Source organism: Nannospalax galili, unplaced genomic scaffold, assembly GCF_000622305.1.
Source record: "Nannospalax galili isolate Female #2095 unplaced genomic scaffold, S.galili_v1.0 scaffold528, whole genome shotgun sequence".
NCBI classification, from domain to species: domain Eukaryota; kingdom Metazoa; phylum Chordata; class Mammalia; order Rodentia; family Spalacidae; genus Nannospalax; species Nannospalax galili.
In genome coordinates, this window is record NW_008359681.1 from 3726355 (window position 1) to 3738886 (window position 12532).

The window sequence follows — 12532 nt, forward strand, 5'->3', positions numbered from 1 at the left end:
CAGCACCCACATGATGGCTAACCACCATCTATAATGCCAGTTCCAAGCTCTCTAATGCCCTCTTCTGACCTCCATGGGCATTGCACACACGTGGTGCACTTAAACACAAGCATGCAAAGCATTCATACATACAAAATAAAAATAAATTTTTAAAAATTTTAATTGACTATCCAGTTATTTATTCTTCACAACAGGATTAAGCAGAAGCTTTGGGTCTTTTCTAAGCATCTCCATAATTGTGATTTTTGTTTTTAATTATATTTAGAAGTTAAAGTGTTCTGTGTCGCGAGCCACGACTCTGTCCAGCAGAGCCGAGGAAAAACGACACAGACACCAAGGTGAGGTTCAAGCTTCTGTTTCTTTTCCTTCCTTTATTCTCTCTTATTCTTTCTCATATTCTCTTCACTATCTCACCCACTATGATGCTGCTCGTAGTTCTCCTATATCTCTCCCTTCATTCTCTCTCCCTTCATTCTCTCTCCCTTCATTCTCTCTCCCTTCATTCTCTCTCCCTTCATTCTCTCTCCCTTCATTCTCTCTCCCTTCATTCTCTCTCCCTTCATTCTCTCTCCCTTCATTCTCTCTCCCTTCATTCTCTCTCCCTTCATTCTCTCTCCCTTCATTCTCTCTCCCTTCATTCTCTCTCCCTTCATTCTCTCTCCCTTCATTCTCTCTCCCTTCATTCTCTCTCCCTTCATTCTCTCTCCCTTCATTCTCTCTCCCTTCATTCTCTCTCCCTTCATTCTCTCTCCCTTCATTCTCTCTCCCTTCATCCTCTCTCACTATGAGGCTCTCGTAGCAAGATCATCAGGCTGGCAGCACCTGTTTTGGGGCTCACCATACTTCAGAGTTGGGGTAAACAAGCGGGATTCACGAGCCTTGGCAATCAGCCAAGAGTTGAAGTAAACAGCACGAGGTTTGGCAGCCAGCCAGGGCTCCATCTTTGGCTGGCTCGGCTGTGCTCGCTTCCCACAGTTCTGGTCTCAACCACCAGCAGAAAGCCATACTCATTCTTATTCATTATTGATAGTTGGGATCTATTGATTTGTTCGTGCTCTGATAATGTACCAACTCTCTGTAGGGCATTTTCTCTTCCAAGGGGCACCTGTTCACCTACATCAGGATGATTACTGTAAGCTTTCATTTGTCCTCACACTTGTTTAATGTCTATGTGAGGCAGTTTAGCAAGACAGGGAGACATTTTGGTGTCACTAACATCAATAAGCTGATACAGGCTCAGACCTTTGCCAGCTATTATTGCTATTCAACTCTTTCAGCCTTAGAATTAGATATAAAAATGAAAGCCAAGCTGGGCGTGGTAGTGCACGCCTTTAATCCCAGCACTTGAGAGGCAGAGGCAGGTGGATCTCTGTGAGTTCAAGGCCAGCCTAGTCTACATAGTGAGTTCCAGGACAGCTGGGGTTATAGGGAGACCCTGTCTCAAAAAGACCAAAAAAAAATGAAAGCCAAATGCTTAAATATAAATCCATACAAAATAGATGAGAAACTGGTAGGCAAAGAGACATCTGAATCAATGGCAGAAACGATTCTGACATTTTGAATTATAGTGACTTTGAACATAAATTTTAGGTGAAGATAGGGCTTATAATTGTCTGTGGGACTTAATACAAAGAGCATACCAATGTTCCAACAGTTTGAGAAATATATGAGTAGAAAACTCTGCTATATAGATACTAAGTTTACAACCAGATGAAACTTAGAGACAAACTTATAAAGTAGCTGTTAGTTAATTAGAAACTTACAAATACTTGTATCCAATATATAAATACATTACAATTCAACAGAAATTATAATATGATAAATGCAAAATATGAATATATAATTACACTGTAATTATATATTCACAAATTTTATTGTTCACCATGTTCTAGATAAACATATTGCATAAAGATTATTTTATTGAATGCAATCATGTCTGTACTTCTTGTGATGCATTAATGTGAATTTAAAATCAGCAAGAAGTTCACCTAAATCAGCACAGTTGCTCTAAGAGTTTTTGTTTTTACTGTTGGATTTTTTTAGTATCCATAAAGTGATCACATTGGCAGTGTAAATTTCATTGCAGTTATATACATTAATATGTCAATATAATGCACTAAAATACTTAAGTCCCAATTCCCTGAATTTAGTAGCCAACGTTTAACACATTTTATTCTCTGGTTCCTCCGGTTCTTATTTTCTATCCCAATTGGCTTTAACTGTCACCTTAAAAGAACCTAGACTTGCCTGAGAAGGGAGTCTCCATTTGAGGGATTTCCCAGATCAGATTGGCTTGTAGGCATGTCTGTGAGGGAATACAATGATTGTTAACTGATATAGGAGGATCCAGCCCATTGCAGGCAGCACCATCCCTAGACAGGTAGTTCTTAACTGTATAAGAAATTTAGCTGCATATAAGGCAGCCTGGCAGCAAGCCAGCAAACAGTATTGCTTTATCATTTTGATTCAAGTTTCTGCTTGAGATTCTGCCCTGACCTCCTTCAGTGACTGTGACCTGGAAATGTAAGCTAAATAAACACTATTCTCCCCTATGTTGCTTTTGTTCAGAGTGTTTGCTCACAGCAACAAAAAGTGAACTAGAACATTTTCCCATTGCCTGTTCTCTCTGGAATGCTTCTGAGAAGTGAAGATTCCTAGACTTATTATGCATTCTACTTCTCCTCTCCTTCGAAGGTTCCATCCCAGATGTTCCAGATGCCAAATGATTCCAAATGAAAAGTTTCTGCAGTATGAGCTGCAAATCTGTCTCAACAGAGGTGGTACAGCCTGGGAGGAAGAAGCAGATAGTTGAGGGGAATGTATTGTATGGAGAGAAGCCAGAGCTACAGAGAAAAGCATGTAGAAGACCAGGATGAACAAAACAGAAGAATCAGTGCTCTCCTAGGTTGTGCTAATGTCCAATTTTCTCCAGGTGTAGCTGCAACTAGGAAAAATGAATAAACTTTGAACAGACCTACAGCTCTTTCAATAGCACTCTGTGTCTCCAGCTTAGTGTCTGAAATGCATTCACACCAATTTAAGTGGATGACACAGGCCGAATAGTGAAAGAGGAAATGATGAGAGGGATGTGAGAAGAAAAAATAGGAGCTGGCCTTCAAAATGGAATAGATACCATGGAAAATACAGTCAGCTGGCGATGTAAACCCCTCACTTTCTCACCACTTCTACACCCCATTTCAATATCTCCAACTGATGTAACACAAAATAAATTCTCGATTTGATGTGGGTCTTAAATTGCTTCTATAATTCTTTATTCTTCCAAACCCATACCTCTTCATTCTAGGGCTGAAATTCGTGTTCTGGGGCAGATGAGAAGGCACATGGAAGGAATTAATTTCTCTCACTTTCTTTTAGCTAGCCAAGAATAATGGGCTTCTGGCTTTGAGATGGAGCAAATTACTATTTGATCTTATTAAGATCAGTCTCTGGGTCATGAGAACTTTTTTTTAAAAAGTGACATAATGATGTAAATTTTCTTGGCTCATGATGCTTCATAGAGCTAAGTTTAAACAAAGTGATTTTTACCACTTCCAGTTTTAAATCTAACAGATCCAAGATAATGATTACAATAAATGTTGACGTTTTTGTTCTTTGGAATTATAGTACTATTGAAACAAAGCCCCTTCTTAACTTACTGCAACTTGACCTATAAGTAATTAGCATTTACTTTCTCCAATCAATTATACCCATATTGTGGTACTTACTTTAGGCTAGAAGAGACTTAGTTATAGAAGACAACCCTTTTCTTGATGTTGTCCTACAAACTGTCTTTTGTTTCACCCCATGCCTCATTGCCAGGCTAACTTATTGCTCCAGAATGAGACAAAGAGGAAAGGATACATGAATTTGGCAATCACAGCTGTGGTCTATATACTCATTGCCTGGTCTTATCTAAAAAAATCCAAACTTTGTCGGGGAAAAGAGAGAAAACATGCCAGCTATAAACTCCCATTTCCCATTTCATCAGGAAAGAGGTGGTTATGGGGCATGGAATTAATTAATAAATAGGAGAAGTTGTTAGGATTTCTGGGACAAGGTATGTTAAATAGAATCAACTCAGTTGTGTGCCCAGGTTTTGCCTTTTGTTTTGATCCTTCTTCCTTCTCTTGCCAGGAATATATTGATGATGTCTAGAAATACAGAAGTTAGCTGTGATGATGACGTTAACCCAGGCATTAAAGACTGGACATCTGTGATCCTGATGACAATTTTATGTACAGTTTGAAATGTGGGAATCAAAAATCTCTTGTTATGTTAAGCTACTGTTTAGAAGGTCCCAATAGTCAGTTAAATGTAATCTTTAAAGTTTTATCTTCGTAGTGAGATGAATGAAAAGGGACAAAGGAGACTGTCTCCCCCTCCCCCCCACCTTTTTTTTTTTTTTTTTTTTTTTTGGTCTTTCTGAGACAGGAGACAGGGTCTCCCTGTAGCCCCAGCTGTCCTGGAACTCACTATGTAGCAGGCTGGCCTTGAACTCACAGAGATCCACCTGCTTCTGCCTCTCAAGTTCTAGGATTAAAGGAATGTGCCACCATACCCAGCTAGGAGACTGTCTTGTACTTATACCATTATGGAAACTATTGTCTTCAAATTAGAAATCGGCTCTGAAATTAATTTTAAAGTGAATTCTACATTGATCATTTTGGAGATTCAAATTAAAGTCACAGTGAGCTTTTCCCTTACTTCCATTAGGATGGCTATTAAAAAAAAAAGGGAGAGAGAGAAAGAGAAAACAGGGTGCTGATGGGTATATGAGAAAACTGGAACCCTTGAACATTCATTTTTTGTGGCATATAAACAGAACAATCACTGGAGAAAACAGTATGGAAATGCCTCAATAAAACAGAAACTAGACTTACCATATGAGTCAGTATTTCCACTTCAGGATAGATACCCAGAAGAGCTGGAAGCAGGGTCTTGAAGAGATATTTCTAGGCTTATATTCATAACAATAATATTCACAGTTGCTGAAATGTGGAAGAAACTCAAGTATCCATGAAAGGATAAATAGATAAACAAAATGTGGTGTGTACACATGGTGAAATATAATTCAGCCCTAAAAATGAAAGGAATTCTGGAACATGCTACAACGTGATAAACCTTTAGGAAATTATGGTAACTGAAAATAAACCACTCACAAAAAGACAGATGCTGTATGATTCTGTTTATGTGATTATCTAGAGGAGTTGAATTAATAGAGCAGAAAGTAGATGTTGGAGGAAGAAGCATGAGAGTTATTTAATGGATACAGAGTTTCAGTTTTGGAAAGATGAAAAATCCTACATATTGGTTGTGCAACAGTATGAATGTGCTTAACATCATTGATCTGTACATTTAAAATGCTTAAAATGTTAAATTTTATGTAAAGCGTGTTTTGCTACCAATAAAAAGCAGTTTGACCTTGCTAACCATGTGTGAAAGTACAAAAGGAAGTCGTCAAATACCAAATTTCAAGTTCTTAGATCATCAAAAATGATTGTTCTAAAAATTATTAGATTTCAAAGCCACCACCTGCTTGCTATTTGAAAGACACTGTGGTAAACTGTGCTAAAAAAAAGTCATGTAAGAACACAATCAGAAAATGGCAGTAACTAAGCCACACATTTCAATAATAACTCTAAATATTAATGGCCTCAACTCCCCAGTTAAAAAGCACAGACTAGATGGATGAATGGATTAGAAACAAATTCATCTATCTTGTTGTCTGCAAGAAACTGACCTTACCTCCAAGGATAGGCACTACCTTAGAATGAAAGAATGTTAAAAAAAATCCAATTAAATAGCACTAAGAAACAAGCAGGAGTTGATACTAATATCTAACAAGATAGACTTCATATTATAATTAATCAGAAGAGATAAAGAAGGTCACCACATTCTGATTAAGGGAAAAACTGACCAAGAAGACAGAACAATCATGAATATATATGCACCAAACTCTGGTATACCCAGTTTCATAAAAACAGTACTATTGGACTTCAAGATACAGATTAACCCCAACTCAGTAATAGCAGACAAGTATATCTGCCACCACTCATGAAAGAAGCTTCTTTTGCGACAGATGGAAACTACTATAGAGTTGTACAACTGGTCAAATACAGAGAATGTGTCTGTGAGATGCTCAGCCCTAAGTGACACATCTACAATGGAACCTTTACGCCTAAGGCTCAAGAACATAGTGGAATAGGAGGTAAAGAGACTACTAATGCATGTCTCAGTTCTTACCAGTGAAGCTTCCTCCTGCAACAGAGATGAACACAGAAGGTCACAACTGGCCAATGTGTAGAGAATAAGAGACTGCAGAATACATGTCCCTGGATAGGATGCCTATATTAAACCTCACCCACCTATGGCTCAGGAACCATTGTGGAGCTGGGAGCATAGGACTGTAAGAGCCAGGGATGGTGGGTGACCATAAGGAAACAGAGTTTTCCAGGCTTCTGGAACTTGCTCATATGAACTTACAGCAATAGTGACAGCATGTACAAGACCCATGCAAACTCAAACACACAAAAACCCAGAACAGAACTGGGGAACTGGGCAGGAGGCCCCAACCTTAACTGAGGAACTATTGACAGCTGATCATGCTGGGTTGGGGAGAGTTAGTCTTCTTTAAGGGAGTGACTCTAGATAGGCTGACCAGACTCCAGTGGATGAACTCACACTGAGGGACATCTGGGGACACAAACTTGACTCAGTAGGCCTTAACATAAATGACAGAATGCATGAAATCGGGTGGAGGGGCTATGGATGTGTAGATAGGAGAGGGGTTCTAAATATGATTAATATGTGTTTTAGGAAATGCACAAAAATTCAATAAAAAATATATATAGTGCAAAACATAGAGTTAGAGGTGGAGAAGCTCAGGGGTAGAATGTCTGCCTAGCATGCATAAAGTATTGGGTTTAATCCCCAGCACTACTCAAACAAACCTGCAAACAAAAACTAGAATTAGACATTTGTAGTTTATTTTAAATAAAATGTGGAAAGTTATCAAATTGAACTTGCTGACCATTAAACTAAAAACTCTAAACCATTACTTGTGATTAGTTGGGGTTAATATTATCTAGAGAGTAGAAATATGACAAATTACTTGTTTAAGAATTTTTCTGAACTGGAATAAAGAGTAGGATATATTTCGATATGTCAAAGCTTCCAATAAAAATGAGAATAGGGTCTGACTCACAATAAGAGGAATTTGAAAAACTAAACCAATGGGGTATTTTAAAGTATTTCAACTTTAAGTCTTCATTTAGGCTTAGAAAATTAAATTCTTATTAGCTAACAAAATGTTTCGGCAGAACTTTATTCTCACATTGTACCATTTTCAACACTAATTACATGCAACCTGCTCTTTACCTTAAGAAGAATCCAAGATAATTTATGTGACTAAACAAGTTTCTTATTATAAAGATCTAATTAACCACTTCTGCCACATACAAGAAAAACTGTTACCATCCACTCATCCACATTCTCCTGAAGACACTAACTTTGCATTGTATTTGCCTGAAAAGTGCTAACGCAAAACTGTTTCTGAAGTACATACAGTTCATGGCCCACCTGGGTCAAGTGGCTATGGACTCAGAAATAACTAATTGAATATTAGAACTTACTGATTTTTAGAATACTTGGCTCTTTTACTGACTTGACTGGTCTCCCTTGGGTTTTTGGAGTTAATTTTTCTCTCTTCACACAGTAATCACATTTAGAAGGAAACATGATCATCATCTAGTCTTACCCTATTACTCTGCAGACAGAGAAACAAGCCTGGAAATGATCAGCATGAGGAATGTTCCAAAGTAACTTAAATTCCTAGGAAAATACCACCTGGGATAAATCGTAAAATAATTATGCAAGTAATTACATAATGGCCAAGATTAAGTAAGGTCATTCCCTCCAAAAGAGAAATGTCGCATTTCTACTATTCTGAACTTAACAGCAATGTCTATTAACTCACATTTCATTAGTATCCTTTAGTAACATATTGTGTGTGACATTTATATAGAAAGGTTTTGTGTTTTGTTTTGTTTGGGGGACAGAGTCTCACTTTGTAGCCCTGGCTGGGCTGGAACTCCCTATGTAGACTAGGCTGGCCTCCATCCATCTCACAGAGATTTGCCTGCCTTTGCCCCCAGAGTGCTGGGATTAAAGGCCTGTGCCACCATGCCTGACTATAGCAAGTCATTTTAAAGCTAAGTTTTACAAACCATGAGATGTGCTAACATTTAAGATATTCCCAGTCAGTATTTAATTTCCTCTTTCCCACAATTTCAACTAAAGTTTCAGCCCAAAAATAAAAAAGTTAATTAAAGAAAACACTTATAAAAGTTTCATAATGTACCTTTTCTAATGCACTATGGATGGAAATGAAGCTCGTTTGCCTTAACTTTCTAGTTACTTATATAGAAAACAAGGACTTTTTAACACTTACTGGTCCTCAACATATAAAATTCTGTGCTAGGCTCTGCCAATTCGTGCCAGAAATGAGTAAGGCAAGAGGCCAGGGGTGACTATACCTTCTGTCTGAGGGGAATACGTAGTGTATTCAAATTCTAAAGTGAACATAAAATATAAAATGGCCAAATGACAACTAAAGTGAGGAATATAAAGATTGAATAGATTATAAGAGAAATCAATGAAAAAAGACACCTTTAAAATGAGACCTAACTGCTCAGAGTCTAGAATAGGGTGTTCTAAAGAAGCGTATAGACTATGCAAATGAAGTTTAAATGCTTGTTTTGTGTGTTTGAGAGACTTGAAGAGATCTAGTAAATTACCTTGAAGCCCAATCTCACTCCGGAGATTCTCAGAGGCATCTAAAAGCGCTCAGGTGATTGTCAAAGTAAGATCTGAGGGCTCCATGAGCTTCGTGCTTTAACTTTCACATCCCTTAATCTCTCCCTTGTAGAAAGTGGATCGCAGCCCACGGGTTCCTGACTAGGCGAAATTTTGGCATCTCCAGTCAGTCATAGCTTGTTCTGGGGATCCAGCGTGCCGTGCCTTCTATCCAGGTCCCTGAGAACCGGGGCTGACCTTTCTGAGCATCCTTGCTGGGGTCTGACATCCTAGCACCTAGAGCCTGGTCCTGCAACCCTCCCCTGAGGCTGCCCCAACGGCGCCCCCTGGACCGCGCCAAGTACGCATGCGCAGAGTTAGGCCCGGCGAATAACGGACTGCAGCTCCCCCCACCGGAAGTGGGCAGCGAAGCGCCAGGAGTTGCCGAGTGCAGCGTGGCAGGTCGAGCCGAGGAGCCCGGTCCTCAGCTCGCACTTGCCTCAGCGCGCCATGGCACAGACGAGAGCGATGAAGGCGCTGCGGCTGATCCTGGGCTACTCCGCGCTGTGGCTCGTCCTGTTCCTCTGCAACTCGGCTGCCGCGTCCAAGGCGGTCACCGTGCAATTGGCCGCCAAGTGGCCCGATACCCCGCTATTGCTGGAGGCCAGGTGGGTGCGGGCCGCGGCCTGGGCCCAGACGAGCGCGGACCACTGAGCCGGTGGGCGGCGGGTCCCTGCGTCTCCCCAGAGCCGGGCTTCTCTCGGGGCATCTCCCCAGACCCGCGCCTCTCTCGCGGGGCGTCTCTCCAGGCACGCGCTTCTCTCCACAGCGTCTCCCCAGACCCGCGCTGCTCTCGGAGGCGTCTCCCCACACCCGGGCTTCTCCTGGAGGCATCTCCCCCACCCGGGCTTCTCCCGGAGGCGTCTCCCCACACCCGGGCTTCTCCCGGAGGCGTCTCCCCACACCCGCGCTTCTCCCCTTCCCCGCACACCAGCGTCCCGGGGCGCTCTGAGCGTCATTCCCTCTTCCTCTCCGCACTCTGTCCCTGCACAACCCCGGGCTCCTCTCTCGCTCCTTTCTGCGCTCCAGCTAAAACTTCCTCATCCCAGCTTAATTGCTTCCTCCTGCCATTCACAGAGAAGAAATGGAAGGTGGAATGTGGTGTTTAGTGCGAGCACTTTGGCAGGGTTCTGTTCAGCAGACAATGCTTGAAGCAGTAGTTTTCTAATTACATCCATTCATCTCCCAGGCAATTGTGGAGAGGCCGCTCCTCCGATTCCCCCACCTCTTAGCCTGCCCAACAGAATCTGTTATTCATTCTGTATTTTTACTGTGCATAAACCATGTAGGGACTTTAGGGCTGGAGAGATGGCTTAGCAGTTAAGAGCACTGACTGCTTTTGCAGAGGACCTGGGTTCGATCCCCAGCATCGAGGTGGTGGCTAACAACCTTCCGTAACTCCAGTTCTAGGTAACGCAATGCCCTCTTCTGTCCTCCACTGGTAGTGCACAACATACAGGCAATACACTCATACACATAAAAAAATTGTTTTTAAACTGTAGGGACTGAATTTTTCCCCCTTCGTATTGGGATAAACAGCATGTAATCCCAGCATAAGCAGAAGGAGCTTTAGTAAACTCATGTGTTTGAGGGCAGCCTTGGGCAAAAGTAGCTAGACCTCAAGAAAAAAAATTTATAACTGCTTTTGTCAATTCACAAAACAAGGCATGCGGTTCAAAAAAGAAACTGTGCTACATTTTATTTCTATATTTTTATTCCTAGCTTTTTTTTTGTCTTTTTGAAGCAGGGTCTCCCTGTAGCCCCAACTGTCCTGGAACTCACTATGTAGACCAGGCTGGCCTTGAACTCACAGAGATCCGCCTGCCTCTGCCTCCCAAGTGCTGGGACTACAGGCATGCGTCGCCATACCCAGCTTCCTAGTTTAAACTTATCTGCAGTTTCTCCCAGAGCTTGCCTAGCCTTAATTCCAGGCTTAGTTCCAATCAGTTAAACTTCTTTAAACTACAAGTTGCATTGTCTTCTCATGAGTTACAAAGTATCACTCCTGTAGAGTGTTCCTTAAAGTCTTTTGCAATATAGTCTAGGTTGGATTTGCCATCTTCCCTATTTGTTGTGGGTTGAGTGGAGGCCAAAGGTCTTTTCAGGCATAGGCATAATTGGGTCATATTTTGTTACCTGGGTGAACCCCAAATCCTATGTCATAAGAAACAGATAAAAGAATCAAGGAGAAGACATTGTGAAGATAGAGTCAGAGATTGGAGTTAAATAGCCTCCAGCCACACCTAACATCACTAAAACTGGCAGAGGCAAGGAAGGAGTCTCTTCTAGAGCCTTCAGAAGTAAAGCAACACTGCTAGCACCTTGATTTTGGACTTCTGGCCTCGAGAATCATGAATAAATACATTTCTATTGTTTGAAGTCATTGTGTTTTGGCAATTTGTTACAAGACCACTAGAAAGACAGTATAGATTTTGGCACCAAAAGGTGGGATATGCTGTCACAAGAACCTAAAAATGGAAAAGTAGCTGTGAAATTGAATCTGGAAGAATTCTGAGAAATATAGACAAAGTCTATACGGCCTTGAGACTGCTAAGATAATATTTGTCATTCTGGTGAGGACTTAGAAGTGTGTGATGAGTGTGGTAGAACTAGCTGTTGTTTTGGAAACAAGATATTGGTAAAAATATAAACGTTGAAGGTAGTCCTGGGAAGGACTCACAAGGAATATCTTATTGGAAACTGGAAGAAAGGTGACCCTTGTTAGATAGATACTAGCAGAATATTGGCTAACAGGTTCAACCATTTGTGGAAACCAACTTGGAAGCTATAAACTTGCATAGTCATTTCAGCCAGCTGAGAAGGTTTTCCAGCAAGTATTGAAGATACCACCTGGTTGCTCCTTGGTACATATACTACAGAGTGAGCAAAGAAATAAGGGAAAATGAGATAGCATATTATGATTTGCAAGTTTGCAGCCTATTTATATTGGAAAGATGCTAAAATGAGGTAACTTGGTACATGATTGTGTTCCTAAGAGACAACCAAGAGTTCAGCTCAGCCAGCTTATCAGGTTAACATCTTTTACTCAATACAGGCACGTGATTCCTATATCTATTCAACAATTTCAACTGAAACTCTTATAAAGATGGTAATTCCAGAACACTTTCAAAGTGTTTAGAGAAATGTTACATTGAGGAAAGAAGTATAAAGGATTATATTCTTACTGCCAATTTATACTTTTTCCTATGACTGAACAATACAGTTTGGACATCCTAAATCTAAAACCCTAAATGGTCCAAAATCCAAAAGGTGTTAGTGCCAGCATGACTCCCAAACTAGAAAATTCCACACCTGGCCTCATGTGACAGAGTCAAAACACAGGTATACTAAAAATTCTGTATTAAGTTACCTTCTGGTTATGCGTATATAAGACATAAATGAATTACGTGTTTAGATTTCAGTCTCCTTCTCCAAATAAGTTATTCTGCATATGCAAATATTCCAAAATCTAGAAAAGTTTTGCTTATGATCCCAAGTGTTTCACATAAGGAGTATTCAAGTTGTCCTTTGCTGTTTGGTCAAGCCAATTAAATATTAAGTGTTGCTACCTCTGTTTTTTACTGGCCCATCGTTTTTCTCACATCCTGTTTAGTGTTGTGTCTATTTTTACATAAATATATATATATAATATATATACACTCCAAAGTAGAAAATATAC

General features: G+C 40.4%; 1 protein-coding gene across 7 annotated transcripts in view; it reads left to right on the forward strand.

Moving 5' to 3' along the window:
• The first annotated feature begins 9223 nt into the window (after positions 1–9223).
• Positions 9224–12532, forward strand: part of Uggt2 (UDP-glucose glycoprotein glucosyltransferase 2) — a 259231-nt gene continuing 255922 nt past the window's right edge. For 6 of the 7 annotated variants that reach the window (XM_029558882.1, XM_029558884.1, XM_029558883.1 and 3 more), the window contains exon 1: positions 9224–9461. In XM_029558882.1, coding sequence (XP_029414742.1) covers positions 9304–9461 — 158 coding nt within the window. In that variant the 5' untranslated portion in view covers positions 9224–9303. The remainder of the gene's footprint in view (positions 9462–12532) is intronic. The other variant, XM_029558887.1, reaches the window with a different exon arrangement.